The following is a 27744-nucleotide window of genomic DNA, read 5'->3' as shown; positions in this document are numbered from 1 at the left end:
CATCGGTTTAGAAGAACTAGCATTATAACAGAAAAAGATATAGAATGTTAATATAGAGAAAAAAAATAAAAGTAATAATAATAAGAACAAAACAAACAAAACAAAACAAAACAAAAACCTATAGCTCGGATGCAGCTTCGTTCAGTATTTTAACATGATTACTTTACAATTAGGTATTATTGCACTGTCCATTTTTGAGTTTTTTTATCTAGTCCTATTGCACCGTCTGTATTCCATCAGCTCCGATTACCCATTATCTTACCCTGTTTCTAACTCCTGCTGAACTCTGTTACCAATGACATATTCCAAGTTTATTCTCGAGTGTCGATTCACATCATTGGGACCATACAGTATTTGTCTTTTAGCTTTTGGCTAGACTCACTCAGCATAATGTTTTCTAGGTCCATCCATGTTATTACATGCTTCATAAGTTTATCCTGTTTTAACGCTGCATAATATTCCATCGTACGTATATACCACAGTTTGTTTAGCCACTCGTCTGTTGATGGACATTTTGGCTGTTTCCATCTCTTTGCAATTGTAAATAACGCTGCTATAAACATTGGTGTGCAAATGTCTGTTTGAGTTTTTGCCCTTAATTCCTTTGAGTAGATTCCCAGCAATGGTATTGCTGGATCGTATGGCAATTCTATATTCAGCTTTTTGAGGAACCGCCAAACTGCTTTCCACAGTGGTTGCACCATTTGACATTCCCACCAACAGTGGATAAGTGTGCCTCTTTCTCCGCATCCTCTCCAGCCCTTGTCATTTTCTGTTTTGTTGATAATGGCCATTCTGGTGGGTGTGAGATGATATCTCATTGTGGTTTTGATTTGCATTTCTCTAATGGCCAGGGACATTGAGCATCTCTTCATGTGTCTTTTGGCCATTTGTATTTCCTCCTCTGAGAGGTGTCTATTCAAGTCTTTTTCCCATTTTGTAATTGGGTTGGCTATCTTTTTGTTGTTGAGTTGAACAATCTCATTATAAATTCTGGATACTAGACCTTTATCTGATATGTCGTTTCCAAATATTGATTCCCATTGTGTAGGCTGTCTTTCTACTTTCTTGATGAAGTTCTTTGATGCACAAAAGTGTTTAATTTTGAGGAGTTCCCATTTATTTATTTCCTTCTTCAGTGCTCTTGCTTTAGGTGTAAGGTCCATAAAACCGCCTCCAATTGTAAGATTCATAAGATATCTCCCTACATTTTCCTCTAACTGTTCTATGGTCTTAGACCTAATGTTTAGATCTTTGATCCATTTTGAGTTAACTTTTATATAGGGTGTGAGATATGGGTCTTCTTTCATTCTTTTGCATATGGATATCCAGTTCTCTAGGCACCATTTATTGCAGAGACTGTTCTGTCCCAGGTGAGTTGGCTTGACTCCCTTATCAAAGATCAAATGACCACAGATGAGAGGGTCTATATCTGAGCACTCTATTCGATTCCATTGGTCGATATATCTATCTTTATGCCAATACCATGCTGTTTTGACCACTGTGGCTTCATAATATGCCTTAAAGTCTGGCAGTGCAAGACCTCCAGCTTTGTTTTTTTTCCTCAAGATGTTTTTAGCAATTCAGGGCACCCTGCCCTTCCAGATAAATTTGCTTATTGGTTTTTCTATTTCTGAAAAATAAGTTGTTGGGATTTTGATTGGTATTGCATTGAATCTGTAAATCAATTTAGGTAGGATTGACATCTTAACTATATTTAGTCTTCCAATCCATGAACACGGTATGCCCTTCCATCTGTTTAGGTCTTCTGTGATTTCTTTTAGCAGTTTTTTGTAGTTTTCTTTGTATAGGTCTTTTGTCTCTTTAGTAAATTTATTCCTAGATATTTTATTCTTTTAGTTGCAATTGTAAATGGGATTCGTTTCTTGATTTCCCCCTCCGCTTGTTCATTGCTAGTGTATAGAAATGCTACAGATTTTTGAATGTTGATCTTGTAACCTGCTACTTTGCTGTACTCATTTATTAGCTCTAGTGGTTTTGTTGTGGATTTTTCCGGGTTTTCGACGTATAGTATCATATCGTCTGCAAACAGTGATAGTTTTACTTCTTCCTTTCCAATTTTGATGCCTTGTATTTCTTTTTCTTGTCTAATTGCTCTGGCTAGAACCTCCAACACAATGTTGAATAATAGTGGTGATAGTGGACATCCTTGTCTTGTTCCTGATCTTAGGGGGAACGTTTTCAATTTTTCCCCATTAAGGATGATATTAGCTGTGGGTTTTTCATATATTCCCTCTATCATTTTAAGGAAGTTCCCTTGTATTCCTATCCTTTGAAGTGTTTTCAACAGGAAAGGATGTTGAATCTTGTCAAATGCCTTCTCTGCATCAATTGAGATGATCATGTGATTTTTCTGCTTTGATTTGTTGATACGGTGTATTACATGAATTGCTTTTCTTATGTTGAACCATCCTTGCATACCTGGGATGAATCCTACTTGGTCATGATGAATAATTCTTTTAATGTGTTGTTGGGTACGATTTGCTAGAATTTTATTGAGGATTTTTGCATCAATATTCATTAGAGAGATCGGCCTGTAGTTTTCTTTTCTTGTAATATCTTTGCCTGGTTTTGGTATGAGGGTAATGTTGGCTTCATAGAATGAATTAGGTAGTTTTCCCTCCACTTCGATTTTTTTGAAGAGTTTGAGGAGAGTTGGTACTAATTCTTTCTGGAATGTTTGATAGAATTCACATGTAAAGCCGTCTGGTCCTGGACTTTTCTTTTTAGGAAGCTTTTGAATGACTAATTCAATTTCTTTACTTGTGATTGGTTTGTTGAGGTCATCTATTTCTTTTTGAGTCAAATGGTTGTTCATGTCTTTCCAGGAACCCGTCCATTTCATCTAAATTGTTGTATTTATTAGCGTAAAGTTGTTCATAGTATCCTGTTATTACCTCCTTTATTTCTGTGAGGTCAGTAGTTATGTCTCCTCTTCCATTTCTGATCCTATTTATTTGCATCCTCTCTCTTCTTCTTTTTGTCAATCTTGCTAAGGGCCCATCAATCTTATTGATTTTCTCATAGAACCAACTTCTGGCCTTATTGATTTTCTCTATTGTTTTCATGTTTTCAATTTCATTTATTTGTGCTCTAATCTTTGTTATTTCTTTCCTTTTGCTTGCTTTGGGGTTAGCTTGCTGTTCTTTCTCCAGTTCTTCCAAATGGATAGTTAATTCCTGAATTTTTGCCTTTTCTTCTTTTCTGATATAGGCATTTAGAGCAATAAATTTCCCTCTTAGCACTGCCTTTGCTGCGTCCCATAAGTTTTGATATGTTGTGTTTTCATTATCATTCGCCTCGAGGTATTTACTAATTTCTCTTGCCATTTCTTCTTTGACCCACTTGTTGTTTAAGAGTGTGTTGTTGAGCCTCCACGTATTTGTGAATTTTCTGGCACTCCACCTATTATTGATTTCCAACTTCATTCCTTTATGATCCGAGAAAGTGTTGTGTATGATTTCAATCTTTTAAAATTTGTTAAGACTTGCTTTGTGACCCAGCATATGGTCTATCTTTGAGAATGATCCATGAGCACTTGAGAAAAAGGTGTATCCTGCTGTTGTGGGATGTAGTGTTATATAAATGTCTGTTAAGTCTAGCTCATTTATAGTAATATTCAGATTCTCTATTTCTTTATAGATCCTCTGTCTAGATGTTCTGTCCATTGATGAGAGAGGTGAATTGAAGTCTCCAACCATTATGGTATATGTGTCTATTTCCCTTTTCAGTGTTTGCAGTATATTCCTCACGTATTTTGGGGCATTCTGGTTCGGTGCATAAATATTTATGATTGTTATGTCTTCTTGTTAATTGTTCCTTTTATTAGTATATAGTGTCCTTCTTTGTCTCTTTTAACTGTTTTACATTTGAAGTCTAATTTGTTGGATATTAGTATAGCCACTCCTGCTCTTTTCTGGTTGTTATTTGCATGAAATATCTTTTCCCAACCTTTTACTTTCAACCTATGTTTATCTTTTGGTCTAACATGTGTTTCCTGTAGACAGCATATAGAAGGATTCTGTTTTTTAATCCATTCTGCTGGTTTATGTCTTTTGATTGGGGAATTCAGTCCATTAACATTTAGTGTTATTACTGTTTGGATAATATTTTCCTCTACCATTTTGTCTTTTGTATTATATATATCATATCTGACTTTCCTTCTTTCTACACTCTTCTCCATACCTCTCTCTTCTGTCTTTTCGTTTCTGACTCTAGTGCTCCCTTTAGTATTTCTTGCAGAGCTGGTCTCTTGGTCACAAATTCTCTCGGTGACTTTTTGTCTGAGAATGTTTTAATTTCTTCCTCATTTTTGAAGGACAATTTTGCTGGATATAGGAGTCTTGGTTGGCAGTTTTTCTCTTTTAGTAATTTAAATATATCATCCCACTGTCTTCTAGCTTCCATGGTTTCTGCTGAGAAATCTACACATAGTCTTATTGGGTTTCCCTTGTATGTGATGGATTGTTTTTCTCTTGCTGCTTTCAAGATCCTCTCTTTCTCTTTGACCTCTGACATTCTAACTAGCAAGTGTCTTGGAGAATGCCTATTTGGGTCTAATCTTTTGGGGTGTGCTGCACTTCTTGGATCTGTAATTTTAGGTCTTTCATAAGAGTTGGGAAATTTTCAGTGATAATTTCTTCCATTAGTTTTTCTCCTCCTTTTCCCTTCTCTTCTCCTTCTGGGACACCCACAACACGTATATTTGTGCGGTTCATATTGTCCTTGAGTTCCCTGATACCCTGTTCAAATTTTTCCATTCTTTTCCCGATAGTTTCTGTTTCTTTTTGGAATTCAGATGTTCCATCCTCCAAATCACTAATTCTATCTTCTGTCTCTTTAAATCTATCATTGTAGGTATCCATTGTTTTTTCCATCTTTTCTACTTTATCCTTCACTTCCATAAGCTCTGTGATTTGTTTTTTCAGTTTTTCTATTTCTTCTTTTTGTTCAGCCCATGTCTTCTTCATGTCCTCCCTCAATTTATCGATTTCGTTTTTGAAGAGGTTTTCCATTTCTGTTCGTATATTCAGCATTAGTTGTCTCAGCTCCTGTATCTCATTTGAAGTATTGGTTTGATCCTTTGACTGGGTCATATTTTCAATTTTCTGAACGTGATCCGTTATCTTCTGCTGGCCTCTGGGCATTTAGTCAGATTTCCCTGGGAGTTGGACCCAACAGGTTGAAAGATTTTTCTGTGAAATCTCTGGGTTCTGTTTTTCTTATCCTGCACAGTAGGTGGCACTTGTGGCACACGTTAGTCTGCGGGTCCCACCAGTAAAAGGTGCTGTGGGTCCTTTAACTTTGGAAAACTCTCGCCGTGGGGGAGGTTCACCAGCCCAAGCAGCTTGGAAGAGTGCCAGCCGGCCCGGGGGTCCGAACGCGGGGAGGGTCGCCGGCCGCCGCAGCCTGGGAGAGCACCCGTCTGAATTTCCTAGTTGGCCCGGAGCGCCAAGCGTGGTGGGAGGGCGCCAGCCACCGCAGCCCGGGAGAGTGCACCGTTCCCAGCCAGACCGGCGAGTCATGTGTTTTGAAGGGACCCCCCCGGTCACCGTTCTCCGTGGTCTGGGGGCGCCAGCCGCCGCGGCTTGAGGGGACTGCCTGCCCAATTCTGCCAGCTGGCCCGGGAAGGAGGAAGGGAGGGACTCTGGCCGCTTGTCGCCCCGCCTGGGAAAGCACACGCCCCTCGGCGATCTCATCAGAGCTGGTTCTCCCAGACAGTCAGCCATTCCAGGATGGGGTACGCTGTCTTTTTGATCTCTGTCGTGGCTCTGGGAGCTGTTTTGTATCATTTCTACTCCCCTAGTAGCTGTTCTGGAGGAGGAAAGGTGAGGGTGGCAAGGCTGTCAAGGACGGTGGCGGAGGAGCCGGTGAAGGCGGAAGAGGGCACGGTGGTGGTTGGAGAGCCGCTGGAGTAGGAGGAGAAAGGGAAGGATAAGATGGCGGATGGAGCGCCGCCAGAGCAGAAGGGGAAAGAGAATGGCAAGATGGCGGCGGGAACGTCGCCGGCGGAGAAAGAGGAAGAGGAGGGCTAGATGGCGGCCGGAGTGCCGGCGGAGAAAGAGGAAGAGGAGGGCTGGATGGCAGCGGGAGCGCTGCCAGCGAAGAAAGAGGAAGAGGAGGGCTAGATGGCGGCTGGAGCGCCGGTGGAGAAGGGGGAAGAGGAGGGCTGGATGGCGACGGGAGCACCGGCGGAGAAGGGGGAAGAGGAGGGCTAGATGGCGGCGAGAGCGCTGGCTGAAATAATGTTTTGAGAGGCAAAATGCGTGGTTGCATTGCACTGTAGATTCAGATGTATTTGGCTTTACCAATTAAAATATCTGTAATTATGGGGAAATCACACATTCTCTGAGCCCCAATTTCCTCATTTGTAAAACAGGGATGCTAATACAAACAACCTCATAAATTATCTCATGTAATTCTCACTACAATGTATGAAAAGTGTTGAGTAAAATGCTTGATGCATAATAAGTACTCAATAAATAGTAGCTATTGTTTGCATATTACATACACATGAAAACTAAATTAAAATATGAAAGTGTTCATTTAGAAAATGATAATTAGGGCAATGTTTGCCAAGATTTTTATTGTATGAAAAGAAAATGTTAACATTTGAATAGCACAGTGATGAAAATGGAGACTACGGGGAGGGGCTTCAGCAGCTTAAGACTAATTGAGGGCTGAGGGGAATGATATCTGGGGCACACTAAAGAAAAATTTCTAGTGAATAAGCTATGTGGTCTCAGGTAAGCACTTCTAGACTCGGTCAGAGCTGCCATATTTGTAAAAATCAGAAATTAGTTATCTTCCTTTCTAAATCTTATCTGCAACCCTGAATTAACTGCCATGCCTTATCATTGAACTCTTCCAGGCTACTAAATTAGAAAAGGTGCAGGCATTCCTGATGCCTATTTCCAGTTAGCCACCAGGTCTTGCCAATTCTAGTACGTAAATATTATTTAACTTCACTTCTTACTCTATTTCCATTTTTCATGTTCACCTAAACTTTCATCTTCACCTAAACAGTAGCCTCCCAACCAATCTCTCTGCCTCCAGGACCTTTTCAGCTAGAATCCATTCCATACTACATCCCTGGTTATTAAAAAAAAATTAATAAATCATGTCATTTTCCTAGTATAACACCTCCAGGAACTCCCCACTGACAAAAGAATCTTTTATAATATGGCTCTATCCTACTTTTACCAACCTCCTCCACTACCATACGAACTAAACAATGCAGGTAAAACTAACTCCTTGTACAACCTGGACTAACTCATCTTGCTTGGTATCTGGAACACCCCACACAGCTTGAAATAATTATTTATTAAACAATGAACACATGAGGTAATCACTTATAGACATAAAGAACATAGTTAATAACAAAAAATAAAGCTAACTAAAATTTCATTTAGGGTTCTGGTGCCTGTCCATGCCAAAAAAACAAGTCAAAACTAAACTAAACTAAAAAAAAAATTCATTTATAATTTAATTAGTTAAGATAGTGAAAATTATCTGCAAAGCCATATATTTTCAGAATAATCTACATAAAAGGACAAAATAGAATAGTCTTAGGCTTTCCATAAAAGAACTTTAAAAATTAAACAGATATCTGTTAAGATATGAACAAAAGACGTTTTGTTTGTTTTTAAACTGCTATTTAAGACAGACATGCACTTTTTTCTATTCATGATTTTTTAACATTAATTACTCGGAATAATATTTTGGTTAAATAAAATACTATTGAATTAATTTCTCTTACCTTAAAAATGCAGCTACTAAAAAATTAAAATGATTTATATTGCTTGCATAATACAGATATCATTGTTCTAGATGTTGTAATTATGCAAAAAAATAGCTAACATTTATTGAGTGCTAACTATCTGCTAGGTTTATCACTAAGGATTTCAATGAATTATTTCATTTACTCCTCCAAATAACCTGTTATAATGATGACGAAACCAAAAGTTAAATGACTTGTCCACGGTCATTCAATTATAAATAGAGCAGGTGAAATAAATTCACATCCAACATGTTTAACAGCAGGCTAGGCACTCAGAACCAAATTATGCTAGGAAAGATAAGAGAAATTAGGCAAGAAGAAATGTACTTTGGAGCCTCTATAAACTAGTCCCAATTCACATATTGTGATGCCTTATGTACACTCAACTAATCTTTGTAAGGAACTTGAGATTCAAGATTCAAAGTTGTTTACTTGTTCTAGTTTGCTAACTGCTGGAATGCAACATACCAGAACTAGAATGGCTTTTAAAAAGGGGAATTTAATAAGTTGCTAGCTTAACAGTTCTAAGGCCAAGAAAATGTCCCAATTGAAGCAAGTCTATAAAAAATGTCCAAATTAAGGCACCACAAGAGGTTACCTTCACTCAAGAAAGGCCAATGAAGTTCAGGGTTTTCCCTCTCAACTGGAAAGTCACATGGTGAACATGGCAACGTCTACTAGCTTACTGTCCAGGCCTCTTGCTTCATGAAGCACCCCCATGAGCATTCCCCTTTATCTCCAAAGGTTGCTGGCTGGTGGACTCTAGTTCTCATGTCTCTGCTGCTCTTGCCATTCTTCTGCTTTCTGTAAAATGCTTTCTCTTTGAAAGAATTCCAATAATTAAGATCCACCTGGAATGGGTGGAATCACATTTCCCTTACTTCATCAGTTAATACCCACAACTGGGTGCATCACATCTCTGTGGATATAAGCTAACAAGTTTCCAACTTATAGTACTGAATAGGGATTAGAAGAAAAGGTTGCTCCCACACGACTGATTAGGATTAAAACATGGCTTTTCTAGGGTACATAAATCCTTTCAAACTGGCATATTACTCTAAGATTCTACAAAAATTCCAAGTTTTGATTATTGAGGTTTTATTGAGATTCTTGAGTACTTTTAGAAGATGATAAATTGTAATCAAGATGGTTTTATTGATATGGTGGGAAAATAATCACTAGAGCAATACTCACACTTATATTTAAAAGTGTCTTTTTGATTTCCTTTTCCTTACTGTTGATTCCCTTTATAAACATATGGAACATCCATTTAAAATCTGAATATTCATATTCTGTGCAATAACAGGAGCATTATGCATACCTCTAACAAATTCATCTTTATCCTTTTTACAATATTATTTTGAGAATAGTTCTGTGTTTACAATAATGAGACTATCTGAGAAAAAAGTAGTTTTATTTCTGGAAAAACTTTATCAGCTGAATTTATCTTCCCTTACCTCAGTTATTAATTAGAAATTTATCTTCCGTTATCTCAGTTATTAATTAGGAAACAAATAAGTCAGTTATTTATGTAGAAATTTAGACAGAAACAAATGACATGCAGACCCTCCATGTCAATAGCACATCATCATTTAAAAGAAATGGCTAAATGCAATGAAGGTACACCATAGGAATAACTATATATTTTTACAGTTTTCATGACTTTTAATAATGATAAACAATTTGATAATGTTATCAATTGGCTTTTATAATCATGCTAATTTTACTTAAATTGTCAACACAAACGACAGAATTTTCTTTTAAGTACTATATACATAGGCAAAAGGTATCAAAATAACTACTATATATACAATTTTTTATAGTTTGTACTTTTCAGATACTTTTCATATCATTTAGACCTCACAAGCCAACCTGTGAAGTATTATTATTAGCTCATTTTTAAAAAGAAGAAATTAAACTTCAAGGATATTAAATAACAGTGGTAGAGCTGGGACTTAAGATTGGTCTTTTGATCCAAATCTCTTTTATAATATGTTCCCACCCATTAAATAATACCTTTCTTCCAAATGTATAAGAAGGTCCATAACATTTCTGTCATATAATACCTACGAAGTTATTTATTTATTTATTTTTTGCAAGAAGTTATTTTTGGAATAAATCTCACCACCAGAGTGAGTTTCAATCACTATACCTCACAGCACCCAACTAGCATTTTTAGTAGTTAAAAAGTATAAAAAGAGACAAGAAGTCTAACTAACACATTGAACCAGAACATGAATACATGTTAAAATCCCAACTATCTTATTTTTGATGTATTCACATATACAATGTTTTTCCTTGCTTGTCTCTGCCTTTTCTTAAGTTTGTTGTGTCTTATAGTCTCTTCCTCTTTCCTCTCAACCCCTTAAATTCATAAACTACTAGTATGACTGCAGTAGCAGATACCAAGACTGGCTGGCATGAGTTCGATCTTTCTGCCCCATATCTAAGAAAAGAAAATTAAAAGTACTTTCTTAATATCCTCCAATGTACAAAAAGCAAATTAAAGGCAAAACATATTTCTCTAATTCTACTTAACTTCACTCCTAAAATGTTTTCTGGGGGATGGTAAGGAGACAAAGTACAAATATGTTAAGCGTAAGTATTTACCCATTTTAGCTCATATTGATTGTAACAGCATACTTTGATAAGACAGAATTATACATTTAAGCCCAAAGCAAGTGATTAATCAGACACAAAGATATTTAAATGCTTAAAATAATTCTGAAATTCATGTTTTATAATATTAAATACTAAAATAGTTTTCCTTAATCATTTTAAGTTATAAGATTTCAAAAGAAAGAACTTGTAATTTATTTTTACCTTGGTGAAGACTAGCAAGATACATATTCTAAGCACAGTTAAATCCTGTCACAAGGAATAACAGAAGGAGGAGGGCTGGGGGCACAAATGAAATCAGTAGGAAAGACAGATGATAAAGACTGAGATGGTATAATCTAGGAATGCCTAGAGTGTAAATGATAGTGACTAAATGTACAAATTAAAAAATGTTTTTGCATGAGGAAAAGCAAAGGAATGTCAGTATTGCTCATTGTTGAAAATAGATGGTAATTCATATTTTAAAACTTTAACCTAATAGGTAAGACTAAAGCAAAAAATGTTTATTTGGCACAAAATTTATATTTTGACTAGAGCCATTTCCTAATACAACTTATGTGGATGGTTTAATTGAACACCATAAGTACATGGAACCTTGAGTAGGGCATGAGATTTTGTAGGTTTGTCCAGAGTGATGCCTGATAAATCCCAGCGATTTGAACAGTGAATAAAAAAGTATTTGCAAAGTCCCCTTGGGGGAATGGCAAGAAAGGGGGAACATTCAACTTCCCCAGGTGGAGAATTCCTGATATTCTCACAAGCAGTGGGGTAACCAAAGCAATAGGCCGAGCCCTCAATCTTGGGGTTTGTTCATATGAAACCTATCCCCACAAAGCACAGACTGAGCCGACTTAAAATTAGGCCTACGAGTCACCCCCAGAGAACCTCTATTGTTGCTTAGATGTGGCCTCTCTCTCTCAGCCAACACAACAAGCAAACTCACTGCCCTCCCCGTCTCTACGTGGGACATGACTCCCAGGGGTGTAAACCTTCCTGGCAACATGGGACAGATATCCTAGAATGAGCTGGAACTCAGCATCAAGGGACTGAGAAAACCTTCTGGACCAAAAGGGGGAAGAGAGAAATGAGACAAAATAAGACAAAATAAAGTGTCAATGGCTGAGAGATTTCAAGCAGAGTTGAGAGGTTATTATCCTGGAGGTTATTTTTACGCATTATATAGATATCACCTTTTTAGTTAAGGTATATTGGAGAGGCTGGAGGGAACTGCCTGAAAATGTAGAGCTGTGTTCCAGTAGCCATGTTTCTTGAAGATGACCGTATAATGATATAGCTTTCACAATGTGACTGTGTGATTGTGAAAACCTTGTGTCTGATGCTCATTTTATCTACGGTATGGACAGATGAGTAAAGCATATGGATTAAAAATAAATAAATAATAGGGGGAACAAATATTAAAATAAATTTAGTAGATTGAAATGTTAGTGATCCAGGAAAGGGGGTGATAAGGGGTATAGGAAAAAAATAGGGGAAACAAAGGCGAAAATATATTGGGTAGATGGAAATACTAGCAGTCAATGAGAGGGAGTGGTCATTTTTTTTCTTTCTTCTTATTTCTTTTTCTGAATTGATGCAAATGTCCTAAGAAATGATCATGGTGATGAATATACAACTATATGATGAAATTATGAGTTATTGATTATATACCAAGAATGGAATGATCATATGGTCAGAATGTTTGTGTTTGTATGTTGTTACATAAAAATCCTGTCACAATGAAAGTACAATCCAAAACGATTCAGTCATATAAAATACAGGAATGGATCACTGTGAGTTTAATAAAATGACATACAAATAGATGGCTAGTAGTCCCCTTGAGATGAAAATTCATCCTGACCCAGGCTATAATTTGGCACCACCTGCTGGCATCTGCCCACTCTAGCTTCAGTATCTATAGGGTCAATCTGTGTCCTGTGGCTGGTTGGTGCTTTCAGGGCAGCAAATCCAATTCCAGGAATCTCTTGGTTTGATGTATCCATTTTGATGTAGCTTTGGTTCCAGAGCAACACTGAAGATTAGAAGATCTACTCTTAGCTTCCCTGCTTCCAGAAATGGCTCTGTCTGTTGTGTCCCCCAACAGCTTTGCCCCCCACCCTACTATCTACCTTGGAGAATAGGGACTAACACTTCTAAATTTATATTACTATGAGGTGTGTTTTCAAGGACTCTTAACAGTGCCAAAAAAAAAATTAAGAAATTCTCAAAATGGTTATTTTGAGATATACATTGTTTTATTGTGTTTAGCTTTATAGAACTTCACATACTGCATTTTTAAATATTGAAGGTTTGTCAAACTTTGAAATCTGTTTTACAACTAATTGTTGTGCTGTGCTTTGAAATTTGCTTTTTTGTATATATGCTATTTTTTCACAAAAAAGGAAAAAAACCTTGATTGTGATGATAAAAAATATTTATTCCTTCTAGCCTCCTATATTCTGGAGTACCTAGAAAGAAAAATCTGAGATGATGGTACGATAGCCCATGACAAACTCTGGGATCTGTCCTACAGCTACTTGTTGAAGAGTGCTTTGAAAACTATTGCTTTTTTCTTTCTTTGCTTTGTATATATGTTATATTATACAATAAAAAAAGTAAAAAAAAAAAATTTAAGGTTTGTGGCAACGCTGTGTCGAGCAAGTCTGTCAGTACCATTTTTCCAACAGTACGTGCTTACTTGGTATCTCTGTGTTGATAATTCTCACAATATTTCAAACTTTTTAATGTTCATCTGTGCACTCTGATGTTACTGTTGTATTTGTTTTGGAGTACAGCACCATAAACTATGCCCATATAAGAAGGCAAACTTAATTGTTAAATGTGTGTGTTCTATTTCAACAATCCATCTCTTCCCCTCTCTTCAGGCCTCCCAATTCCCTCTGAGAGGCAACAATATTTAAGTTAGGCCATTTAATAACCCTACAATGGTCTCTAAGTATTCAAATGAAAGGTAGAGTTGCATGTTTCTGATTTTAAATCAAAGGCTATAAATGATTAGGCTTAGTGAGGAAAGCAGGTTGAAAGCTGAGACAGGCTGAGAGCTAGGCTTCTCATGCCAAACAGTCAAGTTGTGTGAAAGGAAAAGTTCATAAAGGAAATGAAAAGTGCTGCTCCAGTGAACACATGATTGATAATAAAGTGAAACATCATCATTGCTGATATGGAGAAAGTTTTAGTAATCTGGACAGAAGATCAAACCAGCCACAACATTCCCTTAAGTCAAAGCCTATTTCAGAGTAAGGTCCTAATTCTCTTCAATTCTATGAAAGCTAAGAGAGGTGAGGAAGCTTCAGAAGAAAAGTTTGAAGCTAGCAGAAATTGAGTCATGAGGTTTAAGGAAAGTATTGTCTCCATAACAGCAAAGTGCAAAGTGAAGTACCAAGTGTAAATGTAAAAGCCACAAGAAGTTATCCAGAAGATCTAGCTAAGATAATTGATGAAACTGGCAACACTGAACAACAGATTTTCAATGTAGATGAAACAGCTTTCTATTGGAAGATGCCATTGAGGACTTTCAGAGCTAGAGAGAAGCCAATGCCTGCTTCAAAGCTTCAAAGGACAGGCTGACTCTCTTGCTAGAGGCTAATGCAGCTGATTACTAAGTTGAAGCCAATGCTCATTTACCATTTCCAAACTCCTAGGGCCCTTAAGAATTATGCTAAATCTACTCTGACTGTGTTCTATAAATGGAACAACAAAGACTGGATGACAGCACATCTGTTTAAAAAATGGTTTACTAAATATTTTAAGCCCACTGTTGAGACCTACTGCTCTGGAAAAAAAAGATTCCTTTCAAAATATTACTGCTCATTGATATTGCCTGGGTCACCCAAGAATTTTGATGGAGATGTACATGAATGGTTTTATGTCTGCTAACACAGATGTTCCACAGCCCATGGATCAAGGAGTCACTTCAACTTTCAAACTTTATTATTGAAGAAATAACATTTTGTTTTAGCTATAGCTGCCATAGATAATGATATCTCCGATGGATTTGGGCACAGTAAACTGGAAAACTTTCTGAAAAGGATTCACCATTCTAGATGCCATCAAGAACAATTGTGATTCATGGGGAGGTCAAAAAATCAACATTAATGGAGTGTGGAAGAAGTTGATTTCAACCCTCATAGATGACTTTGAGAGGTTTAAGACATCAGTGGAAAGAAGGAAGTGGAGATAACAAGAGAACTAGAATTAAAATTGAAGCCTGAAGATGTGATTGAACTACTGCAATCTCATGAGAATATGTTAACACAGGTGAGAAGGTATTTTTTATGGATGGAGAAAAAAAGTGGCTTCTTGAGGTGGAAACAATTTCTGTTGAAATTGTTGTGAACATTGTTGAAATGGCAATGAGGACTTAGAATATTACATAAACTTAGTTGATAAAACAGTATTAAATTAAGGTATGTACATTTGTTTTTTAGACATAATTCTATCGTATACTATGCTGGTTTGAAACTGTTACATAATCCAGAAAAGCCATGTTGCTTTTTGTTTTTTTTTTCTTAACGTGGGCAGGCACTGGGAATTAAACCCAGGTCTCCAGCATGGCAGGTGAGAACTCTGCCACTGAACCACCATTGCTCCCTCTAAGCCATGTTCTTTTAATTCAATCTTTTGGGTACAGACTTACTGTGGTGGAGGGACCCTTATACTTAGGTTGTTTCCATGGAGAAATGACCCACCCAATTGTGGGTGGAACTCTTTAATTAGGTTCTTTGCATGGCGCTGTGACCCCACCCATTCACATTAGGTCTTAATCCTTTTACTGGAGTCTGATAAGAGGGAGATCTTTTGGAGAAAACACAGATGCTTGGAGTACCAACATAGAAAGCCACTGGAATCAGAAGCTGAAATCAATGCAATCCAGGAGCAAAGAACCAGGAGATGTCAGTTACATGCATGCCTTCCCAGCTGAAAGAGAAACCCCGGACATGACTGGCATTTCTTGAGTGAAGGTATCCTCTTGTTGATGCCTTAATCTAAATATTTTCATGGACTTAAAACTATAAATTTGTAACCTAATAAATCCCTTCTGTAAAAGTCAATCTATTTCTGTTATATTGTATTCTGGCAGCATAAGCAAACTGAAACACAAACTTAATAGGCTATACTATAATGTAAATGTAACTTTTATACACACTGAGAAACCAAAAATTTCATGTGACTCACTCTATTGCAGTGGTCTGTAACTGAACCTGCAATATCTTTGAGGTATGCCTGTATACTGAAGTTTATGTGGCTTTACGGATTGTTTGGAAATAATCATGCATTTGTGATACCATAAAAATAAACTTATTAATTTATGTAATACATAACAAAATTGACCCACAGGACTAACAGACTTACTTGAAAAACAGAAGTATCACTTATGCCACAGGTCTACCCATAACCCAGATCTTTTCCTAATGTTCAGCTAGCCAACTATCTACTCAACTTTTCTATTTAGATATCTCACAGACACTTCAAATGAAATGATACTAAATTTATCATGTTTTCCTCACAAAGCCTTGCCTTTTTGTAATGTTTTAAGAATTGCATCACTATCCCCTCAACAGCTAAATGCAATCTAATTTCTAGATTCCTGTTGTTCTACCTTCTAAACATTTATCCAATCTCTCACATTCTCTCCATCTCTAATGTTACTAATTCAGTTCCATCATTATCTTTCGTTTTGACAGTGGCCAATTTCTAAAAGTAGACTCTTTGTCTAAAGCTTTAAGCTGTTCCACTCTATTTTCCACATTGCAGAGAAGTCTTTCCATATAAAATGAGATATTATCACCCCTCTTCTGAAAATATTTCAGTTCTTCCCAACTGGTCTGTCTTAGACAATGATCCAAATGCATGATTTCGGTCCGTTTCCCTCTTCTGATTGATCTCTTATATTTCTTTACTTCTCAGTCTATGTGCTAGTCATTTGCTGGCATCTAGCAAAGGCTGGGTCTCAATAAATATTTGCTAAATGAATTTTTTGTACATTCTCCCAATTTCCTTCTGTCTCCCAAACTTTAGTCTTACTCTTAGTCATCATACAGGTGTCAGCATGGGTATTATTCCTCTGTGAAGTCCTCCCTGATTCCTCCCAAGGCTGGACTGGGCATTCCTTCAGTCTAAGTGCTTTCACCCTTTGTACACTGCAATTTTCTATGATCATTACAATTATAATCATTGTTTCTATCTTTATCTTTATCCTTCATTAGACTATCAGCTTCATGAAGGCAAAGGTCATTAGTGTATCTCTGGCATGTAGCAAAGACTGGGTCTCAATAAATATCTGCTAAATGAATTTATTGCTCTGAGAATTACATCAGAGTTCATACATAAATTTTCCAGCATCAAGCTTAGCATATAGTAGGTATAAATCTCTTCTTTTAGTCTGCATTTTGGTGCCTAAGAACAGGCAGCCACATATTACACGGTTCTTCTTTCTTAACAGAGATAGGGCTGCAACCAAGCAAAATTTTGAAAAACATGAAGAATGTCTTTGGAAGGCATTAATTTCATTGCATGGATATCTCTTCAATCTTCTAATCACTATGCTGCCCTAAGCATGGACATTCATGAAAATGGCATACTTAGTTATGAACATCACGAACAATAAATGCAGCAGCAATGAATCTTGAAATCATAAGGTTAAGTGAAAGAAGCCACAAGAGAATATATATAGCATGATTCCATTTAGATTATACAAATATGAAAAACCAAATTATATTTTTCAGAGATGCATATTTAGTGATAATTTAGATGATAACTGAAGGAAAAAGCAAGGAGGTGATTAGTATTAAAATCCAAATAATAGTTACCTTTATGGGACAGGGAGTAAAAAGAGTATTCAGTACATTTCTGTGGCATTGGCGATATTCTACTTCTGGATTTGGATGGTGATTAAGTAGGTATTCAATTTGAAATTATTTGTTAAATATATATTTTCAAAGATAGACTGGCTGAATAACTTGTTATATACATACACGCAAACATGTACAAGATTAAAAAAAGAGAATAGTTACAACAAAGTAACCAAACTAAAAAATAGGGTTATTTAAACAGAGGTCCAAAATTTATCTAAGCTATCTTGAAAAATAACTTTCCAATTTTAAACTTATGAAAGCTAGCTTAGGACTTCAGAGGCCTTGAATACAGAAAAGATAATAGTGCTCTCATTGGTAATCCAAATTTTAAATACTAGAATATAAGTATAAGCAAACTCAAAAAGTATTTTTAGTTTTTTCAAAACGAAAATTAAAAAAAATTAATGTAATATATAAAAATTTTTTCAAAAAAAATTTATATTTTCTGTCCCTGCTTTGCTGGTGCTCAACATAATCAGAGTTTTTACAGGATAAAGTTCTTTGCCATTTTCCTCATTAATATAACCTTAAACTATGCCTGCATCATAATTCAAAGCTCAAAGAAGAAAAAGAACAATGCTGGCAGAAACAGGATAGTCAGTAGATATTTGTTAAATACATAATCGAATGATTTCTTTCTTGCTCAATGTTCACATGTCTATATTAATTTCCTTAGGCATATACTTCTATTCATACCTTTAAAAAAAATTCAAATAAGTAGATAAAAATCTATGCCTTTTAATTTGTAAGTAAAATAATGATCTATTTTTTCATTTAACTCATTTGTATCATGTTATACCAGGCACATACCCTAAAAATACTGTCATAATTGTATATCTTTTCTCCCTTATCACAAAAAAAACATTTTCACAAAAGTAACCCAAGAAGAAAATCATACTGTTCAAAAGGATTTCAGCATTATCATAAAAATCTCCCCCAAACTACTGTATTACAATAACAATTTAACAGTGATTTAAAATTTTGTTTGCTGACTTACTAAGCAAAGGATAATTCTACATATGTAGTTCTTATATATTTCCCCTAGTCATGGTCAACTCACGAATACTATATTAATAAGTAGCTTTTTCTCTGAAATTGAGGGGTGGAAACCCCAAGTTTTCTGTTAGCATACTTCTGGTAGAAATGACATGTTATGGAGCTAATTATACATCATTTAATTCTGATTTGAAGTCATTGACAACAATCAAAATATCATACCCAAACCAATGCTGATAAACTGAATATCACAATGAAGTTAATTTCAAAATAACTTTTCCCTTAATATACAAACTTTCAAAACCTCATGAACTATAATGATGGTATATTGCTTTTGTAATAAGTTACATTTATTGTCTCCTAGTACTCCCATTTTATTCATGGCAGATCTAAATATAACTGCCATGAATAAAATGATCATTCTTCAGAATTACCTAATGTGACAGCTTTCAAGGCCAACAGTTATGTGAGATACACCTAACATTTAATATTACTCTTCCAGTTTTTAAAAGTTTCTAGGACAAATCATTGGTATGTTATAGAAAGAACTGGTATCTCCTGGTACTCTAATTTCATTTTCATCTCCATCCCAAATTTAAGTAAAGGTAGAAAGATTACCGGAGTGAAGAGGCCTACAGTCAAAAACACTTTGTTCTCCGTTAGCTTTCAAAGATCTTGGAACTTTAATGCTCCCATTTTACTTAGATTTAGATTTCTGACAGGTTTTCTCTAATGTTTTCAAAAAGGCATTACTTCATAGAAATAGAGATTAATTTCAATAAAACTTACAAATTCCAAACAAAGAGATATAAAAATACCACACATCCTGTTTTCTTTTCCTTTTTTTTTTTTTTTCTTTTTTACCTGTTTTCCCGTTCATACATTTCCCTAGAGGCACTTCGAAGTTGATCAATTTCTTGACTAGTTTTCAATCTGATTTGTTCTAGGTCATCACGTAGTTTATTTTCATATTCTGTTTTATAATGGTCTCTGCAAAGAGCCAAAAGGAATATCTATGAATTTTCTTTGTAAAACAAATAGCCTTTTTCTCTTCATGTAAAATTTTTTTCTGCCTTCACGTAAGATTTTAATATCTATGTTAATATGCTCTGTATGCTAGGTTACTTGAAAAACTTGGCAATGGGATATAAAGTTTTATAATTCTTAAAAATACTGTTGCAAACTAGCCCCATCTAAGATCTCAACTTATTAAACTTATTTATCTAAAATAATTTTATATAAATGTTATTCATTCATCTTAAGAAATATTTAAAAAATATTTTTAAATATATTGAAAGTTGGTGCATCTGAAATGTCCTTTATTTGAGAACAGTAATCTTGTAAAGTGCACGCTGAAAGAGAAAAAATTCTAAAAAATAAATAAACAAAATGACTCTGACTCTCTACAAGGCCACTGATCTCTTAGAAAAGTCAAAGCATACTTAGAGTATTTTCAAGAAGAGCATAAACTGATGAAAAAATACTACAGGCTAGGGTAAAAGTTATAAATGTATGAAGTATTAAAGGACAAAATTTAGATTTTGTTATAGTTTTTTTTTTGCATGGTCAGGCACCAGGAATTGAACCTGGGACTCTGGCATGGCAGGCGAGAATTCTGCCACTACAACACATCGCCCTGTTACAGTTTTTGATGTGCTGATAAAAATAAAAATCAAGGATTATAGGAACTATTAGTACATAAGGAACTCTAATAAAGTAAATGGATTACATATACATATGCATTTGCAATATTAAAAATAATATGAACAAATACCTTTTCAGAGTTTACTGTGCCAGGCAGTGTGCTAAAGTTTCATGTCTGTATTCAAATCTCATATGGATTCTATTATGTTGTGGCTCTCATTCTCTTTTTTGTTTGCATGGTCCGGGAAGCAAACCCGGGTCTTCCACATGGAAGGTGAGCATTCTACCACTGAACCACTTGTGCATCCCTTCTTTCTCATTCCCCTTTTTTTTTCATATGGGAATCAAACCCACTGCGAATCAAACCTGGGTCTCCAGCATGGCAGGCAAGAATTCTGCCATGGAGCCACTATTGCACTGCCCTCATTCCCTTTTTATAGAGAAAGAAACTGAAAATGGATAAGAGTTAATACCACAGCTAAGCTTAAAAATCCAGTTAAAGAGGAATGGCAGGATTTAAACGCAAGCAATCTGATGCTAGGCCCTGTATTTTACAACAGTATACAATACTGCCTCCTAATTCTTCTTTTAAGTCTCACAGCTAAGAAAAGGACAACAAAATCAGGTTCCTTATTGTGATATTTTCTTACTAAAATGCTTACATAGAGATCTTAGTCTTTAGAAATTAAAAAAATCATGTCATAAACAAATAATTACAGTATTATAGCCCAATTTAAAGGAAATATGTATCTGGTGGCTGTAAAAATCAAGATGTCTTAAAAAAAATATCTAGAATAAGATTATCGTCTAAGGGATAATATGAAGTATTAAAACGAAGTATTATTTTAATATTGTCCTATAGACCTTAAAAAAAACAATCACTATTCTACCAAAGTCAAGAATTCTCTCAAAGATGGTGTTAATTTCTATCTTATATGGAAAATAATGTAAATCTTGCCTGGATGTTACATATTTTTCATACATCTCTTCTCTAGCCTTTTTGGTTTCTTCAAGTTGCACCTGAAGTCTTTCAAGGCGATCCTCTTCATGGGCACGACGAACACTAAGTTCCATGTTTTGGCGATTGAGATATTCTTTATCCTTTTGCAGTAAAGTAACAGTCTGCTGTAAGGTGGTTACCTATACATATACACACACACACACACACACACATATATATATATGTTTAAAGACAGATGGTGTTTAGAGAAATCTCATCTTACTTTTCAAGGCTATTATTTTCTTTCATTTGTACTTTCACTTATACGTAAAAATTCTCATTTTAAAAAGGGCTAATGCTTACCTTATAATTTTTCAAGAAAGAAAATCCTTTCTTTCTGACAACTCTTCAAAAAGGAAAATGCCGCTCCCACAATTCTGCCCTGGATTATTTTCCACTAATATTGTACAATAAAATACAAGTAACTCTATCTCTAAGCTTACCTCTTTTGATAATTCACTTCTTTCTTTAACTTGAGTTTTGTGAGAGGCTTCAAGTATTTCATGATTTCTCCTAAGCGCAATGACTTCCTGTTCAAGTGCATCACGCTCACTATTAAAAAACAATTAAAATACATATGTAAACTTTACATCTTTTTTATTTACACCTCTTTTTAAATGAACAGTTTAAAAGTTTGATTTTGTCTTACGAAACTGAAGAGACAACCAATAGCAACACTGCTTTGATCTCATTCTATGTATAAAACATTTACTTTTCAAATTTAGGAGGGACTCTGAACAAAACCTTGTTCGCATTCATAAATACTAATTTACTACCTTTAACAAATAAATATGTAAACTACACTAACAGTAAATAACAAAATTTTCTAAGGTATACCATGCTATCTCTAGACTACTCATATTCACTCTTACTTTGAAGCCAAAACTTGTAAAGAATTTATACATGGCTCCAGGCTTTCAATTCGGTTAGGGTTAAAAATCCTTTACAATTTCTCTCTCAAATTACAAAGGAGATACACTGGAAGACATTCTTATGATTATTTCATTCACAAATTATTATGATTACCGAGGGATTCTGATTTCCACATCCAGGAATTATCTCTCTTCCCAAAACAGCAAAACCAAGAACTAGACTGAAACAATGAAACCTACAGTAAGTATCTTAAAACTAAGAAAAAAAAAAGGATTTATTAATTCCTTTTTTTACATTTGTTTTTAAACATAACAACATACAAACTTGAACATTCTTACCATATGATCATTCCATTCTTGCTGTATCATTAACAACGCACAATATCATCACATAGTTGTATATTTATCACCACGATTATTTCGTAGAACATTTGCATCAATTCAGAAAAAGAAATAAGAAGAGAAAAGAAAAAACTCATACATACCATACCCCTTACCCCTCTTTCTCATTGATTGCTAGTATTTCCATGTACCCAATATATTTTAGCCTTTGTTTCCCCTATTTTTTTTCTATACCCCTTATCACCCCTTTTCATTGATCACTAGCATTTCAATCTAGTAAATTTATTGGAACATTTGTTCCCCCATTATTTATTTATTTTTTATTAATTTTTAAATTAAAAAAAAATACCAATAAACACCAAACACAAACATTCACAACTTTTGATAATTCTGTTCTACATATATAATCAGAAATTCACAGTATTATCATAGTAGTATATTCATCATCATGATCATTTCTTGGAACATTTGCATCTATTCAGAAAAAGAAATAAAAAGAAAACAGAAAAAAATTCATACATACAATACCTGTCAACCCTCCCCCCTCACCAATCACCAGCATTTCACTCTAAATTTATTTTAACATTTGTTTCCCCTATTATTCAACTTTATTCCATATGTTTTACTCATCTGTTAATTAGACAAAAGGATCATCAGACACAAGGTTTTCACAATCACACACTCACATTGTGAAAGCTATATCATTATACAATCATCATCGAGAAACATGGCTACTGGATCACACCTCCACATTTTCAGGCAGTTTCCTCCAGCCTCTCTACTACATCTTGACTAAAAGATGATATCTATTTAATGTGTAAGAATAACCTCCAGGATGACCTCTCAACTCTGTTTGAAATCTCTCAGCCATTGATACTTTATTTTGTCTCATTTCACTCTTTCTCCTTTTGGTCGAGAAGGTTTTCTCAATCCCCTGATGCTGAGTCTCAGCTCATTCTAGGGGTTTTCTCAATCCCTTGATGCTGAGTTCCAGCTCATTCTAGGATTTCTGTCACACGTTGCCAGGAAGGTCCACACCCCTGGGTGTTATGCCCCACATAAAGAGGGGGAGGGCAGTGAATTTACTTGTTGTGTTGGCTGAGAGAGAGAGAGGCCATATCTGAGCAACAAAAGAGGTTCTCTGGGAGTGACCCTTAGGCATAATTATAAAGGCTTGGCTTTTCCTTTGTAGGAATAAGTTTCATAAGGGCAAGCCCCAAGATCGAGGTCTAGGCCTCATAGATTTGGAGTCTCCAATGCTTGAAAAAACATCTGGAATTTCCCAGGTGGGGAAGTTTAATATTTCCACTTTTTACCCCAGTCCCTCAAGGGTAATTTGCAAAACTTTTTTATCTTCTGCCCAAATTACTCTAGGATGTGTCAGGGCATCACTCTAACAGGTACAAACCAACAGGATCTCACCCCCTATTCAAGAATCCATGCAATTATGGTGTTCAAATAGTGACCATACAAGTTAAATTAGAAAGTGTGCTACTGAAAATATAAATTTTGTACCAAATAAACATCTTTTTCTTTGTTCTTAAACAGAAGTTGAAATTTTAAAACACAGTCAGTATCATCTGTCACCCTGTGTTCTGATTTACCTTATTACTAACCAGATCAGCTTCATAAACAATTGTTGTATGGTATAATGCTGACTTTCATAGAATTCAGACCCCTCCCTTATTACCCCTGTCTTACTGACATTTAACTTTATGTCTACTGTTAGTTTTGATGACTAATATATTTGGAATTCTGCCATCTTTTATATATATTTTAACATTTTTGTTGCAAAGCATAACATATATACAAAGAAGTATATTTTAACAAGTAGTTATAGAACATATTTCAAAGATTGGTATGGGTTATAGTTCTACAATTTCAAGTTTTTCCTTCTAACTGCTTGAAGACACTGGAGACTAAAAGAATTATCAATATAATGATTCAACAGTCATACTCATCTGATAAATTCTTTCTTCTCTATTATAACTCTACCCTCTCCTTTGTTTCTTCTTCCAATCTTTAGGAATATTATATATCCATGCTAACTTTCTCATATTGAAAAGGGGTGTTAAAAATACAGAATACAGGGATGGGATAAGTTGATGTCCTAGGAGAGGCTGGTTCCCCTGGGTTTCAAGACTTATCTGGCCTAGTAACCCTAGGGAAGTATAGGTTTCTGGAAAGCAAACTTAGTACAAGACATTTTTGTAGAATCTCAGACGGAGCTCAACGTGTTCTTCAGGGTTAAAAGGAATGATGTTGGGTGGGCCATGGTGGCTTAGCAGGCAGAGCTTTTGCCTGCCATGCCAGAGACCTGTGTTCAATTCCCAGTGCCTGACCATGCAAAAAAAAAAAAAAAAAGAAGGAGAATGATGTTGGTTGGGATTTGGCAAACCATGGCATTTAGCAATATCTAGCTAAAGGATTTCTACCAGTAGCCTCCAGAATAGCCCTCTGACTCAATTTGAACTCTCTTAGTCACCAATACCTTATTTTGTTAAATTTCTTTTTTCTGTTTTGTTCAGGAACATGTTGTGGTTCCCAAGGTGCCAGGGCCAGGGTCATTTCTGGGAGTCATGTTCCACGATGTGAGGGAGACTTTCACCCCTGAATGTCATGCCCCACGTAGGGGGGAGGTTAATAATTTTCCTTGCAGAGTTGGCTTACAGAGAGAGAGAGGCCATATCTGAGCAATAAAAGAAGTTTTCTGGAAGTAAATCAGGCTTAATTACAGTTAGGCTTAGCTTCTCTGCTACAGAAATAAGTTTCATAAGAGCAAGCCTCAAGATCAAGGGCTTGGCCTATTGACTTGGGAGTCCCTGATGTTTGAGACAGTTCCAGGGTATTCCCAGTTGGGAAAATTTATTATCTCCATATTTTTGTCTAGTGCCTCAAGGAACTTTACCAAAACTTTAAAATTATCTCCCAACATATCCCGGGATGCATCCAGGTATTACGTTGGGTTATAAAGATTTATAAGCCCTCATTCTCATTCTGGGCTCCAGGTGTCTGAGTTGTTTAAATGAGCTATCCAGGCAGGTTGATTTAGATTGTATCTTACAGAAAATTTAGGTTTTGGACAAAGTAAACCTCTCTGCCTTTGGTTTCATACAGTAGGTGAAGCTCTATAATAAAGAGAATAGCATCTTTTGCCCTATATACTATGATTTACCATTGTTCCAATCTGACTGGTTTCATTCTTATCTCTAATTGAAGGTTGACCTCTTACTTGGTTTCTTTAACAGTTGTTCTACATAGTAATGCTGACTTTCAGGGTTGCAGAACTCTAGCTCTGAGTTTAAGGAGTCATACATGCACCCAAATTTCCAGGGAAATACCAGGTTACACAGATATAGCACATCTCAGAGTCTAAAAATAAACTTACAACTCTGGACTAAATGCGATTGCTGTAAAAGCTTACAACCTAGGCCCCAATTTTCTTATAAGTATTTTGTAAAATAGGCTGTATATTTATTCTTTTGTTTCTGGCTTATTTTCCATAACATAATGTTCCCAAGGTTCTTTCACATCGTTGCATGCCTCCTGACTTTGTTCCTTTCTGTAGCCACACAATATTCCATCATATGTACAGACCGCAATTTGCTTTTCTACTTCTCTGTTACTATACCTTTCGGCCACCTCCATCCATTGGGCATTAAGGATAATGTCCAAAAGAAACAATACATGTCTTACAGAATTTTCACTTAGTTGTACACTCATCAACACTCTCAATTTTAGACAATTTTCACGAGTCCAAAGAAAAAAGCAACACATAAACACACCCTCACCAAATAGCAAATCTAAACCACCCCTTAACTCTTGTCTCTCCCCACAATTAGTTACCCCTGGCATTGTTGTGGTACTGGTAATATCTTCCTGTTAACTATAGGTCATAGCATGTGATAGTAGTTTTCCTTCTATACCCCGACATTACTGATGTTTTGTTCAAGATTCATACCTTTGAAGTAGTTCATGCAAGAACTTATTTATATTTGTAGTGTGAATTGGTGGGACACATTGCTCTGTAAAATCACTTGTAATCATATTTACCTTCAATATGGCAATAGAACTTATAAACCCACTGTGTTAGTTAGATTCAGTTGTCAACTTGGCCAGGTGAAGGTATCTAGTTCTGTTGCTGTGGTCATAAGCCAATGGTATGTGAACCTCATCTGTTACTCATTACATCTGCAGTCAGCTAAGAGGCTGCCTGCTATAATGAATGATGTTTGATTTAACTACATCAACTAACTAAATCCCTTTTATTGAAAGCCAGTCTGCATCTGGTGTGTTGCATTCCAGCAGCTAGCAAATTAGAACACCCACTAATGAACCACCATCACTTCTATTCATTCACATACATTTAAGTGCAACCTTATTAGGAAAACATTCACCCATCTCTAGCTTCTGTGTATCTCTAGTTCCCCTATATTCTACATTATAAGCCTCTGAGTTCACCAGGGTCATATTAGCAACTCACACAGTATCTATCCTTTTGTGTCTGGCTTATTTCATTCGGCATTATGAACTCAAGGTTCATCCATGTTGTCATAAGCTTCAGAACTGCATTTTGTCTTATCGTTGCATAGTACAACATCGTATATATACACCAGGCTGTGAAGCTGGTAGGTCCAATGAAGGGTCTGGCTGAACTCCACAGGAGAGGCTTGGTGACTGATGAAGCAGTGAAAAAGTCTTCTCCCTTAAAAAGTCTTCAACAGATTGGATTATCTTGTCATGGGAGGTGTGCCTTAGCTGATTGCAGATGTAATCAGCCACAGATGCAATCGACTGACTGATGGTTTAATACATCAGTGTTCCAATTTATCAACCAGCCACAAAATATCCTTGCAGCAACAGTCAGGCCAGTGCTTGCCTGACCAGACAACTAGGCATAATCATTTAGCCAAGTTGACACCAGAACTTAACCATCATACTTCAGGGCCTCATTTCATCTTACTGCTGCATAATATTCCATTGTATGCATATACCACGTTTTGTTAACTCACTCATCTGTTGATGGGCACTTGGATTGTTTCCATGTTTTGACAATTGTGAATTATGCCACTATGATCATCAGTGTGCAAATATCTGTGCATTTCACTGCTTTTGGTTCTTCTGGGTATATATCGAGATAGTGGTATTGACAAATCATGGGGCAACCTGACATTTAGTTTTCTGAGGAACCACCAAACTATCTTCCACAGTGGCTGTACCGCTACACATTCCTACTGGCAGTGAATAAGTGTTCCAATTTCTCCACATCCTCTTCAACATTTGTAGATTCCTGTTTGTTTAATAGCAGCCATTCTCATAGGTGTGATGTGATATCTCATTGCAGTCTTGATTGCCATTTCCCTTTTAGGTAATGAAGATGAGCATCTCATCATGTGTTTTTTAGCCATCTATACTTGCTCTTTGTAAAAATGTATATTCATATGTTTTGTCCATTTTATAATTGGGTTGTTTGATCTTTTGTTGTTGAGTTGTATGATTTCTTTATATATACAGGATATCAAAACTTTATCTGATATGTTTTCCAAATATTTTCTCCCATTAAGTTGGCTGCCACTTTACCTTTCTGACAAAGTCCTC

At 35.9% G+C, this 27744-nt stretch overlaps 1 protein-coding gene across 8 annotated transcripts in view; it reads right to left on the bottom strand.

Annotated features, from left to right (window-relative positions):
- Positions 1–27744, bottom strand: part of PIBF1 (progesterone immunomodulatory binding factor 1) — a 341226-nt gene that overhangs the window by 200673 nt on the left and 112809 nt on the right. For 7 of the 8 annotated variants that reach the window (XM_077158414.1, XM_077158416.1, XM_077158419.1 and 4 more), the window contains 3 exons: positions 21376–21484; positions 20891–21072; positions 19153–19278 (listed from right to left, as the gene is read on the bottom strand). In XM_077158414.1, coding sequence (XP_077014529.1) covers positions 19153–19278; positions 20891–21072; positions 21376–21484 — 417 coding nt within the window. The remainder of the gene's footprint in view (positions 1–19152; positions 19279–20890; positions 21073–21375; positions 21485–27744) is intronic. The other variant, XM_077158415.1, reaches the window with a different exon arrangement.

This window comes from Tamandua tetradactyla, chromosome 4, assembly GCF_023851605.1.
Source record: "Tamandua tetradactyla isolate mTamTet1 chromosome 4, mTamTet1.pri, whole genome shotgun sequence".
Taxonomy (NCBI): domain Eukaryota; kingdom Metazoa; phylum Chordata; class Mammalia; order Pilosa; family Myrmecophagidae; genus Tamandua; species Tamandua tetradactyla.
The sequence above is the reverse complement of the archived record's forward strand: the minus strand, read 5'-3'. Positions and strand labels throughout refer to the sequence as shown.